At 30.6% G+C, this 24,492-nt stretch overlaps 1 protein-coding gene across 4 annotated transcripts in view; it reads left to right on the top strand.

The window, feature by feature from the left end:
* Positions 1-24,492, top strand: part of LOC118193130 (poly(ADP-ribose) glycohydrolase-like) — a 105,110-nt gene that overhangs the window by 37,145 nt on the left and 43,473 nt on the right. For all 4 annotated transcript variants that reach the window (XM_035364171.2, XM_035364170.2, XM_085820076.1 and 1 more), the window contains 8 exons: positions 3,194-3,242; positions 6,349-6,438; positions 8,734-8,853; positions 11,079-11,162; positions 11,275-11,349; positions 14,383-14,475; positions 20,415-20,593; positions 23,063-23,154. In XM_035364171.2, the coding sequence (XP_035220062.1) occupies positions 3,194-3,242; positions 6,349-6,438; positions 8,734-8,853; positions 11,079-11,162; positions 11,275-11,349; positions 14,383-14,475; positions 20,415-20,593; positions 23,063-23,154 (782 nt within the window). The remainder of the gene's footprint in view (positions 1-3,193; positions 3,243-6,348; positions 6,439-8,733; positions 8,854-11,078; positions 11,163-11,274; positions 11,350-14,382; positions 14,476-20,414; positions 20,594-23,062; positions 23,155-24,492) is intronic.

Raw genomic sequence — 24,492 nt, 5'->3', positions numbered from 1 at the left:
GTACTGTCTGGATGGCAGTTAAGTGTAGTAATATGCACTTGCAGTAATGTGCAAGTTCTAGATTATAATTACAAAGGTAATTTAAAGCTGAAGCTATGCAGTAGAAGTTACCTGAGTCAGATATTTTGTTGTCTGGCTCAGACTTCATTAATAATTAATAAGCCTTAATTTTATCTCATAGAACCCTAATTAGGAATTGGTAGCACAGGAAAAACCTAAAACTGAAGATTTGGAGGGCAAAGCTATAAAATATTATTTGGATAGCAAAACAATATAGAATAAAGGTTTGCTGATACTAATAAAGGTACTCAAAACTAGAAAGCAAAACATTGTCTGAGGGTTTCAGGGAAATAATAGAATTGTAAATAAATGTTCTTCTTGGTCAGAATCAAAAGTTTGTAATGAAGAATTCTATTTCATGTGAAAGAGAATAAAATTCCACTAAAAAGAAAACGGGAATTATGTATTTTTTTGGGAAAATCATGTATGCTCTCTGTGAAAAATAACCATGGTATCGCATTAAGCTGTATGATTGCTTCAAAAGAAAGTAAATAAATAAACATTTTAATTAACTACTATGAGTTTCATCAAATTATATACTCTTCATTAAAGTATTGATATGTATCTCTTATTTGCTATTTTAAATCTCTCTCTCTCTCTCTCTACAGAAAAAGACTTGTAGACAGATGCGGCCGAATTGAATATAACTTTTATTGGGTTCAACATGATTATCAAAAACATATCTTTCATCACACATTGATCATGGGTGCAATACACGCGCCACAAATTTATATATAGTATCATATTTTAGATAATGGCATAGTGAGCGAAACGGCAAAGCAAACAGAGTGAAGTAGCATCTTGACTGCAGGAGAGCTGAAGCTAAAAGTGTGCATTTATCCAATATGGAAAATCACCAAGAGGAAAATTCTGGGTTTCAGTTCTCGAAATCTTAGTTCAGGTTTCAAGTTAGCTATGTCATCAGTGTTATGCAAGCCATGCAAGATGAATTGATCTGGAAACGATGCAGTCCAGAAAAGTTACGATTTTTATAATAGAGAGGGAGAATTATGGGGTTCATTTTTGATTTACATATTTTTATCTTACACACACACACATATATATACATTTCTGTAGTATCTTTTAATGCTTATTAAGATATAAATGGCAATATTTTTTTTTTTTTTTTAGCCTAAGGAGATTTTGAAAATATGAATAAAATTTAGCCAATCTGTGGGACCTATTTTTTTTTTTTTTTTTTTTTTTAAAGATTAATTAAGGTATAAAGTCAGTTTCTAATAATCCTGTGTGTAACTATGTATTATTGCTTTATTACACTTCATCAAGAGCAAAACTTCTTATCTAAACTTCATTTTATTAAAACTAATGTATGTAATAAATTATTTGACCGTTTGGAAAATTTTGAGTGTTTTCAATATAATAGAACAATTTTTATGGTTATGTAAAAGAACCTTTAATCCATGAAGTACTGCCTACTATTTTCAATGAATTTGGCCCTGTCATTCTCCCAATTTCAAAATACTCTCAAAGTAGAATTTGGCGTTTGGACACATAGAAAAGTCACTAATACACTATTTAACAGTATTGAAGTCATGGAAATGATTTTTCATTTATAGAGATTTTCAGAGATCAGAACAAGTGAAAGAAATTAGATAACGCAGTATCTGGTGAATATGCTGAAAGTAAGACACAATAACACGCCGAATAAATACTAATTCAGAAGTCAAACAACAAAAATCAGCATCACATTTATAGTTTGGTCCCTTTCTATTCACTAAATCTGGCCTCTTTTATTGAATATTTTGATTTAATTTCTGAAAACGACTGTAGTGTACCACTTAATTGATTGTCCTATACATTAAACCTTTGCCAAATGGAGGAGTTACATCATTAACATATTGCATGTATGGCAAAATTGCATTCCGCATAATTAACTTTTAATGGAAAAAAATGGTTTAAGTATAGTTCAGATTAAGAACGTATTTATAACTACATAAACCGTAATATGGTTGTATTAAAAGGAAAAAGTAAAACAAATGTTGATGAAAGGATTTTTATATTGCTTAATGAGTAGGTACATAATACAATTATTTTTTTAAAGAGCTGATGATTTTTGCTTGGGACAATGTCTAATGCAACTCGTTAAAAGTTTCACAGTAAGGACTGCAATGTTTTTGAATACCTTCCATAAAGTATTCTCTTCTTTCTTCATTTAGGTCAGTCTCCATCACAAAATCAGACAATTCCTGTTCCCTTTTTAACATTCATTTAACTTCTTGTGCATTAAAATCTCTTTATCTCATTTAGTATCACTGCTTTGACTCTCTACTAGTGCTTCAAGATCATTCAATTCTTCATTTGTCATTTCATAATCATCATTCTCCACTAATTCTTTGATTTCTCCTTTTTCCATATGTAAAAATCCTTCACCACATATTGCTTTTGCTATTTTACACAATTTACTTGGCATCATTTTTAATCCATGGAAATCCTTTAAAATTATTGATGATTTCTGGCCAGAGCTGATGGCAATAAGCATTTATTATTGTTAAATTCATTTGTTTTCATGCCAGTTTATTTCTCTGCAACAAACGTCTTATGTTGAATTTCATCCAAAATGCTATTGGTATGTTGTGCTTTCCTTCATGTAGTGTTTTATTTGCAGAGATATAAACATACCTGACATAATAGTCTCTGAAATACTTTGATTCCTTGATCTATTGGCTGGATTAAGGAAGTGGTGTTGGTGAAAGGGATAAAAACTTAGCATTTGGATGAATTGTTGTGAGGACTTAAACATTATGTCCTCGAACATTATCAAGACTTATATTTTTATTTTATATATTTCACTTAAATTTCACTCATCATGGGATGAGCCCTGAGTAGGGTTACCACTTTGGCATAGTACATTAACAAGAGAACTGTTAATGACATTTGAATAAAGGAGGGCATAATAATAAGAAAGTATCAGAATATGCTATCTCATTTTTGATGTAGTTAAATTTATGTATTATTATCGGATAAATAATGTGAGAATGTTTTACAGATATGTTTTTTATTTCTCTAACTTCACTTTGTAAAATGGCATATAGAATTAGCCAATACTTCTCGAGCATAAGAATCATTATATTTTAAAGTGTTAAGTATCTCAATCATTCGTTTAATTTTTCAGTTCCAATAATCAAGAAGCCGAAACACTGTCGTCAGATGATGAAGAACAGGTTAGTTAACTTTATTCAAATGGAATAAATTGCTACACTATTTTAATAAAAATAAGTGAACTACCCTGTACTTGTTTTTGGTAATGAGTATGAATTGTGTGATTTGGCCTTGCCTGACTTTATATCAGGGTGACTCATGGCATTCTTGTTTCACTCTCACCCCTCTGAACTGCTTTAATTTCTGAAACAGGACTGCTTTAATTGACAGATACCAAATAAGATTTCTTTAACTGCTTTTTTACTGTGTTTAAAGTACGATAATGACCACTGAAACGTATGATAGATCCTCTTCAGAAACACATCAATACGTTTGCCTAAGTACGATAATGACCATTGAAAGATATGATAGATCCTCTTTGGAAGCACATCGATACGTTTGTCTAGTAATGTTATATAAGTTAATATAATAATATGATAATGTAATAAATCTTCTGGTAGTGTAACAAAAGTAAGTACGTATAATTTCTTTTTATTTCTTTATTAATATACTTCTGCTTTTTGTGTGATTTCGTACAATAATGTTATTAGTTTCTTTGTTTTTGATCATGGTTAATGGGTGGTAGGTCACTTGTTGCGAGAATATCCATTGATCTTTAATAAAATTCTTTAGTAATTAAATTTTTTGCTTATTTTTCTGCTAAAATGTATTATATTCATGCTTATATTTAAAGCATATTAAAAAAATTGGCAATGCGTTATGATGTCTGAAGTTACAGTTGAATTTTGAGTGATGAGTTTCAAATTTAAGAAAATTTTGTTATTAAAATCTGATAAAACTAATAGATTGTTATAAACTTGAGTTTCGGGTACAAAAAGCAACAAAAGAATAAACATTGTTTTGTGTTTTTCTGCGAGTGGCCATAAATATGATCATATCTTTGTATATCATTGCTTCCTTAAGTAAACTCCATTTAAAGATATGACATGCACTTGATTTTGAGAAAAATCAAGTTATGACTTATGTCTAATAATACTTTTATTTGCATCTTTTTCATTGATTGATATTTTATATCAGCAGATGCCAACTGCTATTCTTACAAGGGCCATTCTAAAATGTGTATTGATATAGTGGGTCCCTCAGTATTTTTTGTTTATCCTTTATTATGCAATACATGCTACACTATTAAATGGGTTATTTCAAGTTATTTTTTTAAGCAATTTTGCATGTATAACAAAATTCAGACCAGATATAAGATTGCATGCATAATAAATTTAAAATCCCATTTTTCATGAAATTTTCAGCAAAATATTTTCCCTTAAAATATAATGCAAGTTGATGAAAATACTGTTAGTATAAATCAAAGCAGGAAATTTATTACTTTTCAAATATTTGTTATCATAAATTTGCTGTATATCTGTACATTTTTCATCCCTGTACTTCTACTGTATTGGGAGGGGTGATACAGCATGAATTACAAGTCCAGTGATAGCAGTACCATTTCATTAATCATATCACTGGGAAAAAAAAGGAGAACTTGAGAACCTACAGTTTGCCCATCGTTGTTTTTCATTATACTAATGGTTTATAATATTAGAAAATAATATGACAAATGCATGTTAATAAAAAGTATAGATTTTAGTAAAAGATAGTAAAGGTTTTGGCATGTAGCCAACAATATGTCAATAATAGGTAGAATTGTTATTAATTGGATAATGAGAAGTATGAAAGAAGACATGTGAGGGGGGAAAAAAGGAAGAAGCCCGATGTTATAATTAGAGCACAGAGTTTTAATAATTGATAAAAATTTTTTGTTTATTTGTGCTAGTTATTACATTTAGCTTTGTTTTTGGCTATTAAACAACACAAAGTAATTTTTATTGACTTGTCTTTGTCATTAGTTAATGATAACATGATCATATATATAGCTGGCCCAGGGGCATATCCTGAATTACCATAAAGGGCATACTGCTAAACAGAAAATATTTTGAAAAGTACATTAATAAATGAAAATTAGAATTACATGCATTTGAAAGTTGAATATAATATTTTCGTGCCAAAATGTTGTTAAATATTACGTTATATAAAAATTATTAAATGCATATAATAAAAATTTAAAATTTTTCAAGTTAAGGTCCGAAATAGAAATTTTTCAGATAAGGTTTGCAGACACTTTGCATCATAATTCAGTTTTGCTTCATTTGTGCAGATAATATTTCTGCACAAATGAAGATATAATTCATTTGTGCATATTTTTATTAACATGCATTTGTTATATTATTTTCTAATATTATAAACCATTAGTATAATGAAAAACAACGATGGGCAAACTGTAGGTTCTCAAGTCCTCCTTTTTGTACCCAGTGATATGATTAATGAAATGGTACTGCTATAGTATATTTCCAAGTGTAATCTGTGAATGAGTTATATTATTTATTGATAAAATTTTATGTTAATCATCGATGAAATCTAAGCAGTGGTACAGGTAATGCCGATATTAGCAAAATCAGCTACTCAGTTTTATAAATTTCACTGATCATGTTATAAATACTGTTGGTATTTATACATGGTATAAATTTACGTACAGTTTACTTATTTAAAAGTACCACATGCATTTACAGAAAATTCAAATATGCCTTCATGTTGCAGGAGGACGGGTAAAATATACTACTTCAATAATGATGTTTTTATTCACACAGCATGCAGAAGCAAAATAAAGAAGACACGACAGCACGCAGTTAATTGTGTTTTAAATTTCTGATTCTAAATAAATTCGATGAGTCATCGCAGAGCTGTGTATTTAAAGTGATTAATAAAGGTTTTATTATTTAATTGTGTTAAAAAATAATAATTCCTTTCCCCCCTGCTATTTCAAATATATAGGCTTGCATCACATGCTCTTAAGACGATGCCCCTGAGTTGGCAACAGAATAAATTCTGTGCAATAAATAGCTGTTGTATTTTGCCTTAATTTTATTTCCCTTAGCAATATGAGTTCATGTGTTAAATATTGTGTAAAGTATATAAATATTTGAAATGTTTAATTCAAATGATGAACATGTAAGTGTTTTTCACAATTCCCTCCCCGTATTAAGTATGTATATATATTTGCTTTTAATTATATTGTTGTGTATAATATATTAATTCTAAGTTACACTGATCTTTAAGGTGCAGTTGTCTTTTTTAAATCGAAGTCCAGAATGTAATTTACCACTACCTAATCTAGAGCCTTTAGAAAACCACATTATAATGTTCTCAGTAAGTAAAATATTTATTTTTGTAATATTCAAATATTATGTTTTGTTTATTTTTATCAGACCATTGAAAAGTTTTTCATTTTTACAAGGTATGTATTTTAACACAGCACAAATTAAATGTTAATAGACTTTTTTAAAATTCATAAAAAAATGAACAAATTTCCTCAGAAAGACAAGCTTTGTGGGGGAATTAATGCCATGAATTTGAATGTTCTTGAGAGCTTAAAAAAATATGAATTTCATCTGAAAAATTCATGTGCATCTAAAGACTAGAGGACATATAATGACAAGAAACTTGCTTAATAGTGTGAAACATTTGCTTAAATAGTGTACTGTTTCTTGATTAAACAGCAGTTTTGACTGTCAAGCACACAGTGTATTGGGCACATTCACTGAGCCTAGCTTTATTTTTATCTGTTTCTGCATATGAAACTGTCGTATCATCAATATCCCTGGAAGCTAAAACAACACTTTATGTGGTCAGATAGTTTCATCAACATGCTTTATGAGCCAACTCAATGTACAGCAACTCATAAAATCTGCAAACGTAAACTATAACAAAAAATTAAAACTTCATTAATGGATAACTTCTTATGAAGGTAGATCTATGTTTCTGAGTATGTTGGATCATTTATAGAGAAATTCTGAATTTTTCTTCCATGCCATAAAAATTTTTAATTCATGAGATGAATTTTGATGCAAACCACATCTTAATTCATAGCATAAATATTGATGCAAATCACATCTTAATTTATAGCATAAATATTAATACAAACCACATCATTTGAAAGTCCTTCACTTGTTCTTTAAATTGTTTAGATCTAGTGATATTTATATCATTCTGTAGAATAAGATGTTTATTTTATAATATGGGAATTTTTCCCCTAAATAAACATGCATTGAATTTATTTATACAGAAGGTGTTTACACATTTTAAGAATGATTTTGACAAACAAAATTTTAAAAAGCAAATGTTTTGGAATAAAAATTTTTGGTCGCAGCTAATTATTTGAAAGGAAAAATAGTATCTGCTACTTTTAAACTTACTTTTTTTTCAAGATATTGCATGTAAACAAGTTGTGGATTGAAAGATACGTATGTTTCTGCGCTTTCCAAAGAGAAATATTCCTATACCATAATTCAAAAACTGTAAAATGCATTGTTTTAAAATTTCTAAGTTGCAAAATAAGCAACATTATTAATCAGAAAGGGAAAACTGTCAACCATTACATTTGCATAAAATGAAGACTCCAAAGAAATACCCGAAAAGGGTATGCAATCTTTCTAATGTTTCTAAAGTTGGTAACGAGAAAATTCGCTGATGCAGAAATTAATTGCAGAGTCTTTAAATACATGTGTAGCAACAATAATAAAATAATAAAACAAGATTTACAATTTTAAAAAAGCTAAAAGACATAATGTTCTCCAGCTTTTGCATTGAACATGTGGTTCAATGCAGAACAATTTCTAGAACTCTATGAAACTACTTAGCAGGAGATAAATGAAACATCCATTGTAACCCTTGATGAAGTATGGGTTTACCTGAATGACTGCAACAAAAAAGTCTATTTATTATTGAAAATTAAAGAGAAAATGTACAGACTTGGTTCTGTCAATTATAAGAAAATTTGAGTAAGGGGTTTATGATTGTTGCAGGATTGTCTTGCATCAGGAAATTAAAAATAAGATGTTAAAATCAACTCAACATATTACCAAGAGAAGTTTTGTGTCCAATATTTGGAGATGAAATTCCATTCCTTTATCTCAGTTTTCAAAGACTTCATCAAGACAAAGCAAGAAGCCCTACTCCGAAAAGTATCATTGTATTCCTTGGGAAAAAAAAAAAAAAAAAAGAGGTGTCTTGAAAAGAGCTCCTTTTTAAGTGTCAACCCACCATGGAACTGGAAAGGATGGATGGATTCTGGAAAGTAGCGGAAGAGGAATGGAAATCAATATCCCTGGAAATTTTATGAAGAGCTCTTCCATCATATAAATTGCAATGCAGATTTATAGTCCATAAAAAGGGCTGTCTGATCGAACACTTAAAACTGTTTGTGTTTTAAATATTAATTAAGCATTCCCAAAATTATTCTAAAAATGTGTAAACATTCTTCGTATGTGCATGAATTCATGTATATATAAATTCACATATGCAATGTATTTTACACAAAGGTCAGTGTTTCAGTTGTTTTTATATGCATTGAATCTTATGCAAATATGAATGTTTCATTTATTAAATTTCCATCTTAAGTGCATTAAACTGTGTGCTAATCATGAATTTGATGTATTATTGAAGCCACATATTCGTGATGGTGATGCCCCTCGACCTTATCCTAACACTTACAGGGATAAATGGGATTCTGATCATATCCGTATGCCATGTTCCCCTCAAAATAGATATCCAGTGGAGAGTTTGGTATGTAAATTTCTAAATTTCTATATGAATTTTATTTATAGCAGAGCTGTATATTGGAAGCTTATTTTTCAAAAATGTTAATAAATGTGTAAACATATATATATATATAATTTTGAGCTCTCTAAACAATTTGTAAGTAGATTTACTTTTGATATACTCTGGTTATCATTAATAAAGGAATAATCACAAAAATGATGATTACTGAAAATGTTACATGTAAAATTTAATGAAACTGACCCACAATATACAAGATATAAAAAACATGAAAAGAAATTACCAGGTAATTATGGTGTTATAGAAATTTGCATATCTATGAAATGAACTAATGATATGTGCCATTTTGGTACAGGAAAATTGCCACCAGTATGGAGTCTCCTGTAGAAGCAATACAGCACATGCAGTGCTGTGTGATGCTCTCAATTATGCAGTCTGTCAGTTCCATAGGAAGTGAGAGCCGTTGCTCTCAAAAAGCAGTGGCAAGGGTCTGAAGAGGAGAATTGAGAGTAGCTATACATCTTCTAAAAACATTGCACACATGTTCAATAGGATTCAGGTCTGGTTATTGAGCTGTCTACTCTATGCACTGAATCCTCGTTTTATGCTCCTCGCAGATGACATATTCCAATTGCTGCACCACTAATTTGCATACTGCAGTTTTACCGTTACAAGTCTTATTTAATAACTTATTCAAATTTTTTATGAATTCGCTTGTGAACAAGTTATTTCTTTTTTATTTATTTATTTATTTATTTATTTATTTATTTATTTATTTATTTATTTATTTATTTTTTATTTTTCTTAATTTTTGGAAACCAGTGTATTTTTAATGTTTACAAATCAGTAAATTGAATAAAATGTACTGAATATACCAGATATTAACAGGCCTTAGCTAAAAAAAAATCTCTAGTAGTTTTTTATTTTTTGAAGTTTTATATTATAGTTATACCTCTGAGCAAGCAATCAATTGTCATCAGTTATTTAATACGGTAATTTCTGTAAATCAGCCCCCAAAAAATTTCAGTTTAAGAGGCCTAGAGATCTTTTAGTGTTAGTTACATTCACAGGATCATAACAAAAAAAGTGTTGAATATTTTATTCATTTTTTTAGATAATATAAATTAGTCCAGTCAGGAATCAACCTTTGTGAAAACTGAATTTGAAAATTTAAAAATGAAATTTTCAAGCTCTGAAATTATGAGACAATTAAAATTCACTAGGCAGATGAGTTATATCCTTTGAATCTGTAGAATTTTTTTTTTTTTTTTTTTTTTTTTCCCTTTTGAATCTTTGTGACATTTTTTCATAATTGATCTGGACGACATCTATCTTTTATATTTTTATCTAAAACAAAATGAAGTCAGACTAATTTCCTTTTATTACTTTATGCAAAATAAATTAAATATAAGTAAATTAATATTGAAAAGGTCCTTCCAAAAAATTAAACGATTGAAAAATTAGATGATTTGTAGGTTATAAATATTGTATTTTTATGGAGATGTATTTTCAGATTCGTTTTGAAAAATATTGTAACTAAATCAATTTGCAATAATTAGCTTAGAAACTAATCTTGTAAAATATTTTTAAATTCAATAAATTAAAATTAAAATAATTTTGTTTTTAAAGAGAAGTAACTTTTTTACGTCAAAGGAAATTAAATACTTGCACTTCAATATATTTGTTTTTCCTTTTTTTAAATAAGTTTATAACTCATGTTTTGATCATCATAGAAGGAAAAAATAAAATTGCTTTTGAAAGTATGAAGTATCATTTCATGATAAATTAAAAGTACAAAAAATTTGCTTTTTGAGTTAAAATTGCTGTTTTCAATGTATATGTGTATTCTGAATTTTTAATTTACTTATGGACATTATGTTTTCCATTGAAATATGCTATAGTTACCAAAAAAATGAATCTTTATTTAAATCTAGTTGCTGCACATAATAATAATTTCCCCCCATAAGGTTATTTATGAATTTTAATTAATTACTTAATTTTTAATTAATTATTTAATTTTAATTATGATATTAAATTTTAACTTACTTTCTAATTAATTTACTTATGGATATTAAATTTTCCATTGATGAAATACTGCTGTATTTACCCAAAAAATTACTCTTTTTTTAACTTTAGTTTCTGTACATAATAATGATTTTTCCCCTATAAGAAAGAACTCATTATATATAAAAATTTCATTAATAATTCTATCTAAACCTGTTTTCTTTTAGAATGGTGGGAAACAAATACAAAGCAGGTGGGATGTAATATGTCGGAGTTTGAGAAGAAATATAGAATGCTCATTAGACTTAGAGGTAAATGTGTTATTGTGCGAGATAATCAATTAATGCTTTATTATGTAAAGGATATTGTTTTTCTCTAATTAGTTTATTTATTATGAATTTTAATAATTTTATTTATTTTTAGAATGCAATTATGAAGTATAACAGCCAGTATATTGGAAGATGGAATTTTAAAGGCTTGCATACTTTTTTTAATGTGGTAAAAAACTAAATATTACTTTTAATAAATTATAACATGTAAATAATTTCATATATGATATATAGGTATAGTATGATTCAATTTTTGCAAGTCAGAGTTATGTCTGAGTTATAAATTTTAGGTCAAAAATAATTTATTAATTTTAAGTATTTGTAAGAAAACATTTTAATGATGAACTCAGTGAAATGAATAGTATTAAGCTTTTATATTTGTATGACTGTAGACCATAATAGCTTTTATAATTATGTAATAGAGTTAATTATATAAAAAATATTTTATTATTAATGTTAAAAATGGCTTTAATGGATATTTCCAAGTTTTACCAAAGCACATTAGTCAAATGGAGGAGTTTGAATAATGAGTTTCGATAAAATTTAGACTCATTACATGCCAAAATGAATTTAATCAAGCAGGCAAGTATTGCTGTTGAACAAAATATAAAAAGTTTATCATTCATGAAGCCTTATAGGTAGACTGTTTTCAGAATGTTGATCACAGCTTTGTTATGTAAACTGTTGCAGTCTTGTAATTATTTTGTACATAATTATCTCACCAGTGTATGATTTGTATTTTACCTTTCTGTTGTATATTTTTTCATCTTGCAATTCTGTTTTGTACATAGAATGTACTGCATTATGTTTATTGAATTCTGTGATCTGTATTGTACTTTGTATAGTTTTAGTTGTAGCTTTGAATTATTTGTACATTATGCAGTACAGGGCATCCCATAAATATTGCGATAAACTTCTGGGGGAGGTAGGACACATCTTAGGATTAAGAATTGCATAGGAACACATGCCCAGAAATGTCAGTAAGTGCCCAGAAATGTCAGGGGTAAGTAGTAACAGAGGTAGAAGATGGGAAAGGAAACAAAAGGGTGATTAACATGTTCACGCCAGCACGGGCCACCGGTGGCCCACACTGATGTGTCTCATCGGGCGGCATGTACCACCGGTGGCCCGCACTTGTCTGTCTTGGGGCCCCACCCCGCCCAATAAGCCAATAAAATAATGAAAATTTAATGTTTACTATTACGCCACCCAATAAAATGATGAAGAATTAACGTTTATTTATTATAAAAACTTTTTAAATAACAATTATAATTAATAACTATTAGCAAACGTACAACTCATATAGAGATCTGAACAGGTAATAATCTCACGCCGCAGATGAAACGCAGCAAAAATTCAAGCACCGTCTCATGGCGAAGAACATAAAAATTGGCCCCAGTGGGAACATGTTAAATTGAAACATTTATTGGTCATGAAAACAAATGGTGTACGACAGCTTGAATGTTACAACAGATGCTTGAAGTTTGCACCATCAGATGCCAAACATGCCTGACACTGACAGACTATTGATTGCCTGACATATTCAACCACAGCAGGAGTTTCTTTAATTGTAGCAGCTGCACAGGCGAGTCTTGCCACGAGATCCATTTCAGACACAACAGGATCGTGATACACGGAACTTGCGATGGCTGCCAACAAAAAGAAATCGAGGCTCGATAAATCCAGTGAGCATGGGAGCGAGGGAGTGGGTCCACTACGCCCAATCCATCAGTGTGGGAATGGTCTGTTCAAATGGCTATGAACATCCAGTCCAAAATAAGCAGGCGCCCACACATTAACTTTGAAGCATTGCTTGCCACGTGGTGTCGCACATTGGGGGGGGGGATGTTCTTCAGCCATAAAATGCTGATTGTGGTGATTGAATACGCCATTCCTATTGAATATGGCCTCATCTGCTGACAACATGTAAGCTGGGAAATTAACATCACTGGCACTTTCTTGCACAAACCACTGTGCGAAACGCACACATTCAAACTTCAAACTGAACCCTTTGGAGATGAAAGGCGTGGGAAAACTCTGCAATGAAGATACGCTGGACACTGGTATGAGATTTTCTTAATTGAGAGGCAATGGCACATATGCTGGTCCTTAGAGTACTCTCCACCGTATCTAACACACTTTCTTCTCTAACAGCCGAGCGACTTTATCGTGGCCTACCCTCACTTGCCCTGCCATTTCTTAATGAACCTTGGTGGCTCAAATTTTGGTGTAGACATTCAAACAAACTGTGGTGTGGTTGATGTTTGTTGGGAAAACATTCTCAATAAATGCGTGCAGCAGCTCGTCCATTACATTTCAGGGTATGGGTTCCCTGTGTAATTCTTAATCCTTATGATGTGCCCTACCTCCCCCAGAAGTTGTTGCAACATTTACGGGACACTCTGTATACAGTAGTTACAAGCAAACTTAAGTACACATTTATTTATTTATTTATTTATTTTTTATGCTGATAATATATATTGCTTACTCTCTGAAGACTGTTTTATCATCTGAATTCTGGAAAATCAGATTTACTGAAAACTCATCTCGTGATCTTGTATTTCAGTTAAAAATAATCTCAATTTAATTATTTTCCCTTATTGCTAACTACACTTGACTCCATTTCCCAAGAGTTTAATGGAAACTGTATTTTTCAAATTTCATCTCTGTGTGTCTCCTTGCAATTTAAACATATTAGTGAAATATTTAGTCTCATATATTTTTATTACTCTTAAATTTTTTTTCATAGAGCTCAAAATTTTTTATAGCTTATCCATGAGTTTTATGGTATTTCTTCTTGCAATTCAATTTGATTTTTATTTGTATTGATTTATTATTACACGTTTTGATAAAGGGAATATTAATGATAATGTGAGAATTAGATATTAGGAGAAAAGATGAAGTTAAGAAATTTTGAGAAAGAAATTAATTTGGTGCACTAATTGAGACATTTGTTTTTTTAGTTTCATTCCTATGGAATGATTTCATTATCTTGATTTATTGAATGAAAGTGAACGTTTTTGGTCATAAACTCATCTTTTTTAATTATGTTTGTTTTGACTATGAATGTTAATTACATAGAAATAAATATTTCATTGTTTCCAAATTTGCTATGCAGTGAATCTAAATCTTGCCATGTAGTGATCTTTAAGTATCTATGCCATGTCCACTGTAAATATTCATTTTTTACCCTTTTATTTAGTGCCTTTCAGCTGCAGAAAGAAGCCATTTTTTTGAAACAGTATTGCCAGTAATGATTGATATGGCATTAAATCTTCCATATATTTGCACGCAGGTAATGTATCTTTACATTATAATTTTAATTTTCTCTATATTAGATAATTTAAAATATTTATAGATTAATTAATTATATAAGGTAATAGGAAATTATTATTAATTAATTGTGTGAGATAATCAATATTTATTTATATGCTATCTTACGTAATAAATTAATAACTTTCTTAATATAGAAATTTTTATATTAGTCTATTATAATTTCTCCAATAAGGAAACTGAGATGGTCATTTTCATCTTCAGTATAATGCTTGTAGAGGCTAAACTATTGAATGCTGTTAGTTTTATAAGCTTCAGTACCTAATGACTGATGGCTGCATGAGATGTCAATGGTTTTTTTCAAGTCAGTTTTCCTTAGAAGATTTTCCAAAAAAAGTATTACTTTTAAAGCAGATTAGCCTCTAACACATTGCTATAATGAATAATGCTAACTGTTCCTATCACGTATTGGTATACCCCCACTATAAATAATGTTTTTGATATCACATATAGAACAGGTATTTGTGCTATTGTATAATAAACATGGCAACACATAACAGTATAACATTTAAATGAATATTAATTACATCTAATAGTATTTAAATGAATTGAATGAGATTTAGTAGCAAGTATCTGGAAAATAACCTTCAAAATCAGTAAAGATATGTTAATATAATCATGTTTATGTGACATGGTTTTGAAGGTGGTGTGTTGTGGCTATGCAATATCAGGAAAGACATCAGAGTATGATTTTAGTGCAGTTGATGGAAACAGGAGAATCAGGGATGGTGTAAATTAGTATGCATTGCAGCAGCTGACTAACATGTAACATTGCCACAGATAACGGCTGAAACTAATTTTAGGAGGCATAAAATAATATCAGCATTCATTCAGTGCAGTATTTTATTTTTTTATGGTGTAGAGAAACTGATGTCGTTTGATGCCAATGTTGATCCTGTAGCATCTTATGCATGCTTTTGAGTTGCAGTTTCATTCATGAAACTGGAGTTCAGAGTATTTTGGAAAGATGGGTCATTAAAAACTGAAAAAAATGCATCTATACTCTAAAAGCTAATGGATTCTGTATTTTATAATAATATGTGAATCACTAAGAAATTTTAATACTTCATATTAAAACAAGATAAATATCAAAGTAATTCTTATTGCATTTTCTTGAAATACTTACTACATTTTCTTGTTGAGTACAGCTTCTCATTTAAAGCCTATTATTGAATACTACTCCCATTCTTCCTTTGGAATATCATCCACAGATTCCCTATAAATCAGCATAACTTTTCCAGGTTAGTCAAATTTCTGTTGGAGCTTAATTCCGTGGCTTTAAGAAATAAGAAGTAACAAAGAGATAGATCTGTCCTGTAAGGACTATAGCCGGTAACTCGAATCTCTTTGAAACTCTGTTCTGTTTGACTGAGCTGTTGCATTATCATGATGCAGTAGGTTTTTCTCACATTGTAGTTCTGGTTGTCTGATTCTAATTTAAAACTTTTAGATATATCATTGCCATTTTTATTTTATAATATTTTATGATATATCATTTGACACTGAATGTTGCTTCATTTTCTAATACTTTTGACTATCTCCTACAAACAAGAAAAATCAATTTCTTTCAGAGATTTCATCTTCTCTTGACAGAAATGATCATGACTGGAAAACCAATTTTATTTTAATTTATGGTTCATACTGATAGAATCACAATTAATCAAAAAATCACTTTTGAATGTCCTTCATTCAGATCTTTGAAGCATTTTGTACATGTAAGTCTGTTTTTGTTTGTGAGGGCTTGCCTTCACATTGGACAATGAAGAATCTAGTAACTGCAGAGCTTCTTCACAATAAGTTTTTTGTGAAATAATATTTCAAAAAGTTGCTGATCCAATATTTAGAATATTTTGAATTTAAACACAAGTTAATGATTGCCTTCTTTTAACAATGGCTTAATCAGTTCAAACAGTGCGGTCTTCATTTTATAAAAAGTATCATTCCCTCCTGAATTTATTTAAACATTTGTAAATTGTAGCTTGAATGAGAGAAGATATCACAAAAAAGCAATGCAAATATTTTAATTCTGTTTTAAAGAAATTATGTTACAGAAATACGCAGAATATTGAGTTCCACACTGAATAGGAGCTGAATCTAATGATAAAATGGTCTCTAACCAAATAGCTGCTCATAAAGCCACACACTGCAGCAGAATGTTCCCTCTACATGACATAAGAAATTTATTTGGTAATTATTTCTGCAGGATTCTCAAAACCATAAAAAGTGACCTATGTGTGGTCAAATGGATAATTTAGCTATTACTATAATGTAGTTTAGAAAACTGTGTGAGCATTACAATACTCCATTTGAAGCTGACTGTTTTCTTTTACAAATTGTACTTATACATAAATGAATCAGAGAGAAGTTTAAAGCTTTAAAATACTTCAGGTTTAAATAAGGATGTAACTTCTGAATGGTGAGAATAAGAAATTAAGAGTGCCTTTTTTTAAATTCAAACTACAAATGCAATTACTCAAAATGCATTGGTCATCAAAATTATACGATAATGACAGAAATAAAATGTAACTGATATTTAATGAAAAATTACAAACAAAAATTTATACAAAAGCATTAGTTAACATAAATTACAATGTTTGGCAGTTGATTATTTGAAAAATATTGAAATTAAAACCAAATTTATGGAAACTGGGAAATGAGGAAAAATTAAGTCACCTGTTGTAGAAGAACTTTTTTTCTCGATATGGTGTATGGCCAACTCTGACAGATATGCATAACTCATTTCTTGATTTCATAATATCAAAGTTTCATAATATCATTTACCAAAATATTGATCCAATGTTGTGGAATTATAAGCCACTCGTCTAAAAGTGCACTTTTCAGCTCCTAGAGGGTCTTCGGAGGAATTTGGCATGCTGAAATTCGGTGCCCAAGGCATCTCAAACTTGCTGATTCAGGTGAATAAGGTGGCCAATCCCTTCAAGTGATATCTTCTGTTTGCAAGTATTGTGACATCACATATGCTTGATGAGGTCGAGCACTGTCATCCATTACCAAAAACTGGACCAACAGCACTCTTAAAAACAGTCTAACTTGGGGTCCCAATACTTCATCCATATATCTCTGAGCAGTCACAGAACCTTGAAAGATATGCCACTCGGTGCAGCCATCTGTTGTTGATTCCTCTTTAAACTATTAAACTGTGTTTGCAAAAGCAGGATATTTCATGGACAAAGGAATGCAAGTTGCATATTCCTTCCTCTCTCCAGATCAAAACATATCTAGAATCATTGTTCAGACAATATCTGGGCTCGTCATTAAACAGTACTTGGGCCCAGTGGTCTTGGCTCCATTGAACATGATGGCAGCATCAGTTTAAATGGGCCCCTCTGAAAGCTGGAGTAAATGCAACCCAAGCCATTGGTTTTCTTGCATACAGTCCAACCACGTTAAGCCTTCGTGCTGCAGAATGGCTAATTCGATTTCCTGTGGCAGCCTGAAGATCTAAAACCAAATCTCTTGTAGTTGCTTCATGTTTCCTTTGAGCCAACAACAGAAAATGGTCTTCTGATTCAATTGTTGCTTTGATCACCCTTGACCAGGCTGTCTGTCAACTGATCCAGTGCTTAAAAAGGGGCTCCAGACTATTGATATGACACTTTGAGAGTTATTCGAGTATTAGGCAACCTCCATTTGTGTTTGACCTCCCTCGATTCTGCCAATATTTGCCGTTTTTGACCTTCACTTAAATGAAGCCTTTGAGCCATAACTACTGAATCCTGATCACTCTCAGAAACCAAATTCATTTTAAACAATCTACAGGCTGGAATTCCAACATGCATATATTGCACACCACATTGTCAATCAGCAAATTTACATATTTTTGGCACTAGCATATATGTGGACGTGTAATTTTGTGTTCAGTTGTACTTAATTAACATAAATAATAGCAGCATTGGGAATTGGCTGTAGCATTAACTTAGTGAGCATACGTTTTTCTTTTTATCCTTTAATTTCGATGACCAGTGGATCTTTTAGACACATGGTCACCAATACCTTGTGAACTAGAAAAACATTTTTTGATGTGCAAAATTTTGTGAAAGAAAAAGAGCTGTTGAATGTTAACCAAGATCTGAGATACATCAGACCAGATCTGACATAACCAGACCACATACATCTCAGAGTTCATGTTTCCAACCACAGGAATTAAGGGACTCAGGCCAAACCATGAAAAACATCCCCACATCATGATGCTGCCACCACCAAACTTTACAGTTAGCACAATGCAGTCACTTAAGCAGTGTTTGCTGGGCATCCCCCAAATTCAGAGTTTTCCAATCAACTGCTAGATTGTAAAGAGAGATTTATCACCACAAAGAACATTTTTCCACGTATTCACAGTCCAATGACAGCTTTGCACCATTGCAATCAATGCTTTGCATTCTGGGGAGTGATGTTCGGCTTGTGAGAGGCTGCACGACCATGGAATCCCAGGTTTTTTAACTCTCCACAAACTGTCCTAGACCTCCTGAGTGATTTCAACCAATGAAGACTTGTGATTTTGTTTCACTGCCATTTTCAGGCTATAGGTGCGTACACTAATATTTTTTGGCCTGCTTACTTCTTTTTCTGCAGTTTCACTGCCTTGATGTTTCCATTTCACGGTTACATCACTCGCAGTGGATTTTGGCTTCTGTAGAGTGTCTGAAATTTCACGAAGTTTTTATCACTGTCATATCTAAGAATATTCTTTATTTCTATAATAATGTTCATGTAAATTTTAGTAAAATTAATTAAAGTGATTATATACATGTAATGCATTAATTTTCATACTGAGGCCTTGCCATTTAGATGAGTGAGCAGCACCCTTCTATAAGTGATTGTTTTGATCATGTAGTAAGAAAAAGCAGGACTTCTAAAATTAGCAAGGCAAGGATTGAGGCCCTTTTAAGGCTGAGAGGCAGTCTCAGGTTATTTACAGTGACACTGTGGTGCTTTCCACACTTCTATAAGTAACTAATTCGCCATGCAGTAAAGTTAACAAACAAGCAATGAAAAAAAAGAGGATAAATGATTATTTGTAGCTCACATTTTTTGAACCAAATACAATGTTTAGGGAGCTGTTCTTTATTGCTGCAGCAAAATGAAAGGGAAACCATTATTGTTTTTGTTCGATTGCATTGTCCTCTGCAATAAAAATAATTTCTCTGTAACAATGCTTACTTATTTTATCAAAGGTTAATCAGGACAACCTGTTCTAAAGATTTCTACAAAACCTTTATCCCAAGAAATCTTTTACTTGCATTTTGGGAGTAGTATCAAAGTTTGTAGTTTATTATGAACTGCTAAAGTATTTTCATATTATCCCTGCATCTGTATATTGTGGTCTGCTGTAGGAATGGACACACCAAATTGTTTTAAAAAATGCAGTACAAGATTTCACACATCTTTAGAGATTCATGCTAATATAAAGCACATTATTTTAGAGATTTTGCTTCATCTTTTCTATTCCCATGGTAGTTTAACTACATGTTACTCTCTTCTTCATTGGATTTAATGGATATATTGTATTAAGTTCTGCAACCAGCTCTTTAAAAACTGAGTTTTCAAAAGTTGCTGAACTTTTCCCACATCTGAATACAGTGTTTTACTAGTGTGGTATTTTTTGTACCCGAAAATCTTGATAGTGTACCACATAGTGTGAATAAAGCTACTTTGATTGTAAAGTTACTCTTTTTATCTGTTTGTTGTGTTGCCATATGCTCATAAAAATGTATGAAAACATTTTGAATGACTTAATAGATAGGTGCCTCCCTTTTTTTTGAGTGCATGAATTAATTTTCATAATTGTAATTTATTTAAATAAATATGCTATTGATAAAATATTATTATTTCGTTTAGTCTTATTATATTATGGTCTTTGCAATTTCTTTAACTGTGTAGCCAGTACCATTACTGAAGAAAGATACGGACCATTCGGTTACTATGTCCCAGAAACAAATTGGTTGCCTCTTACTAAATGCATTCTTTTGCACTTTCCCACGTCGAACTCTTCCTGGAAGATATAAAAAAGAAAGGTGGAATTGTGAATATGCTACTTATCCAGATATAAATTTTAATAGGTAATTGTAATAACCATTATTTGTTTATACTGTGTAAGATTGTATTTAAAACTGAATTTAACTCTCTAAATTCATTAAAACCAGGATGCCACATTTAATTATAAAGAGGAATGACTTTTATTTCAATGATTTTTTTAAAATTAATACAAAAAAAATTATAAATTTATTGTTGAAATAACTATAAGGAATAGGAGCAATAATTAAACATTACACTAAATATCTTTGAAAAGGGATGTTTTACTCAAGTTCTATATTAAAATTTAAGAATATGACATTTATTATGTTGATACTTGAAAGAATATTCTATTGTCTTAGGTTATTTTAACAGGGTTTCTTATGCATTTCTTTTTTAAAGTATGAGGCATTTTTTATATCTCATGCATTTAAAATGTCCATTTTAAATGTATTGGAACTGAATACAATTTTTGTTTATTTTTGCAAAACATGTTGAATTTTTTATATTTTCCTGGATATCAAACTAAATTTTTCTAAATTGAGATAAACAGAGGATAGTTCTTTTATAAAAAGTCTTTTTGAATAAAACTTTAAATCTTTTTGAATAATCTGATGCAGTAGTCAATCTATTAAAAACATAGGTGAACATCCAGTAAGGATTTAAGTGATTATGCGTATCAGAATAGGAAGCAGAATAATGATTGGAATAAGAAATTACAACCTATGCTTTTAATGCTGATAGTTTATGATAAAAAATATTTTTTAAAATTCTTGAGTAAAAATATCTGAATATTTTTTTAAGATGTGAACAAGTTATGTCTCAGTTAGTGAATAAAATATCAGTATTTTTTATTGTCATCACTATCCTAGGGAATGTAATTATTGAAAATATGATTTTGTACTACTTTTGCCCAAGCAAAGTGAGCCACTTGTATAAATTTTTATTATTTCCTTTCTGTAGAGTAAATATGAATGAAAGAAAGTTTGAAAAAATTCTTCTATAAAAGTGTAATTTGCGTAATGGAGTTTTTTAAGCACTTTGCTAGCTGTAGCCCTTTGCAGCAGTGAGTCTCCCTCTGTACACACAGAAAAATTGAATGAAAAAGGATTTATAGGTTAGTATAGGTTACTCCGAACCTTCTTTATTTATACTAGATGGCAGCACATTACAAACCAGTCCCTATATTTTAGCCACATGTAGTTTTTAAAGACCCACATTTTTCAAAGAAATCTTCCAGATTTTTTTAATATATAAAAAGAATTATTCGAAAAGAAATTCCTATATTATTTTCTTGGCTATATGCTAACCTCCTTATTCTATATTAGTTTTAAGTTATTACCTTGAAAAGTTGCCTAAAATCGAACGGCAAACATCAGGTGTACCCAGAGTGGGATCACTGAGACATTAGGACTAGACCAACAACTGTATTTTTGTTTCACTGCAGCTCTAGAAGGCTCATTCACAATAGAAAGTTGGGTGCATATCTGTATTTCATTTCCTTTTGGGGGGAGGAGGGGGAGATTTGGTTATCAAGAAATTGTTGAGGTGATTTTCTGAAGGTCAGGGGTAATTTTATCAGTTAGCTGTTTGGTTTTTCACTAGAGCAGTTCTCTTTTTCTCTTTCACTTTTGTTCAAAGAAGTTTTGTTAGAAGATTTGTTTTGAGTTGTAGACGTTTATTTAATTTTATTTTATAGTTTACATTTTCTAGCTGTAGATATAATATTAGTTCATCTTTTTTTCTTCTGATTTTTAATTATTTTGCAAATTGATCTGAGAGGACTGACCATTTCTGAAGCACTAAAAGTGCTACACGAATTGTCTTCAGATAGTGAATCTGGTACGGATCCCGGTACATGTGCAAAACATGCAATGTTGGGTTGTGCTTTTTCAAAGTTGGTGTAACTTTCTTTGAAAAGTACCACCATGGGGGAAAAAAAAAAAAAAAAAAAAAAAAAAAAAAAAAAAAAAAATTAGACGAAAGTGTAAATATGAAATGTAAATATACCCAAGTTACTTTTTTTTTCCTTCACTTATATGCATGTAATCATCATATTACCAAGAAGAGCTTTTTTTGGAGGGGGTAGAGTAGTAGGCCTTCCTGTGGCACACCCTGGGTAATGCTAAATCTGCTACGGTAGTCAGAATATAGTGCTTTTTAATCGTAGGCAAAATCTTTTATTCTATTACGCTCTTCCCAGCAATGCTCGCTTCAACATTCTTTTCGAAGCTCTCAGTGAGCTTGCTCTGGGCACACCCACAGAATTAAAATGGTAAGTGCTATCTTTACACAATTTTACCTGTGTACTCATTTAGGCGTGATTAGACTGCCTACCACTTTTTTTGTCAAAATTCCACCTTTAAAGGGTAGCGTGCCGGAAAGGGTTAAACATTTTGCTTGCATAATAAATTAAGCAAATCAAGTATATAAATTTTTAAGTATCTAAATGGACGTACACAACATTAAAAAATTTTTCAGTACAGTAGAATAGTGTTTTTATTTTTTCTTCACAGACTTTTCTATGGAACAAAAGACAACGTTCCTTCAAAAAATACTGAAAAATTAAAATGCCTTATTAATTACTTCAGAAGAATAACTGCAAAAGGTATGTAAACTATCATTTGTCACTCATTTTATACATATAATTATTTGATATACATTTATTGACATATTATATACAAAGCTGGTAATACAACATTCAATCAGTAGTTTGGTAAAGCAGAGGTGAAATTATTTGACAATATTTGGAACCTAAATTAATTATAAAAGAATATTATTTTTATGCTTAGGAACATAAAAACAAGTTTTAACACATCTGGAAATTAGAGAAATTTAGTGAAAAATCCTCCCCCCCCCCCATAAAAGTCGAGGAGAAACACTTGTAGCCTAACGTTCCAAAGCAAAATTCTATTAAGAAAGGAGGTGGAGTTCTAAGTGAACTAAGCTGAATACATGTCATAGTGTTTCTTTGAACATTTGTTTAATCAGGAGGCTAAATCATTGAAAGAACTGAAGGAGGCACAGCAGAATTAATTGTGTAGGAATTAAACAACATCTTGTAATGGATTGCGTGTTTCTTTGGAGAATTAAGGAAACTGAGAACAATGAAGGAGAATTATGAAATAATATCACTTTTGGACTGTACCAATGGCTGAGTGGTTAAGACCACTGATTGATAGTAGCCAGAGTTGAACTTGGGCTTTTTGCAAGCCAGTGCAATCCCTGCATCTCCTTAGATTCTGTCCTTGAATGCTTCCTTATATTTACAAAAAAAAAAAAAAAAAAAAAAAAAAAAAAAAAAAAAAAAATCCACATTTAATGCAACCAAACCGCAGACATGCTGGTAGTTCTTCCCGGGTTTGAACCACACAAACAGGCTGGCTATATGGTTGGTTGTCATGGGTTTTTTTATGTGCAATATAAATACAAACCAGTTTCTTTATAAAATTTTCCATGAAGGGATTCCTTACCTTGTGAGCTTTTCATATTCAAATAATCTAACCTAATATGGTAAATGCAATTGTAAAGTTTTCAAAATATTGGAGAGATTGGTAAAAACTTGCAGAGAGTTAATAGCAACTACAACAGTGGGGATCTCTGCAGCATGTATATATACAAAACAAATAAGAAAAGTAAAATGTTAAGGAAATTCATAAAATCATAGTGCAATTAATAATTTTTTTCAAAAAATTGTTTTCAATACCAATTAGTTGCACTACGTTTTTTTTTTCTCTTCTTTTCTTTTGTCCTTAAAAACCATTAACTTTGGCCAAAATCAGCAAAAGGCCTTTAATTTTATTCATCTGACATTTCTGTCTGTTTTTTACAACTGCTATTTTGAGTGTTAATTAATATCTTTGAAGAATATTTTTTTGGTGATTCATTAACAAATATATGAGGGCTATTCAGAAAATAACTTATGTTTCACTGCTGCATGGTGAGA

This window comes from Stegodyphus dumicola, chromosome 7 (assembly GCF_044657685.1).
Source record: "Stegodyphus dumicola isolate Sdum_Otavi_A_Nest chromosome 7, ASM4465768v1".
NCBI classification, from domain to species: Eukaryota; Metazoa; Arthropoda; class Arachnida; order Araneae; family Eresidae; genus Stegodyphus; species Stegodyphus dumicola.
Note: the sequence above shows the minus strand (reverse complement) of the source record. Positions and strands in the feature narration are given on the sequence as shown.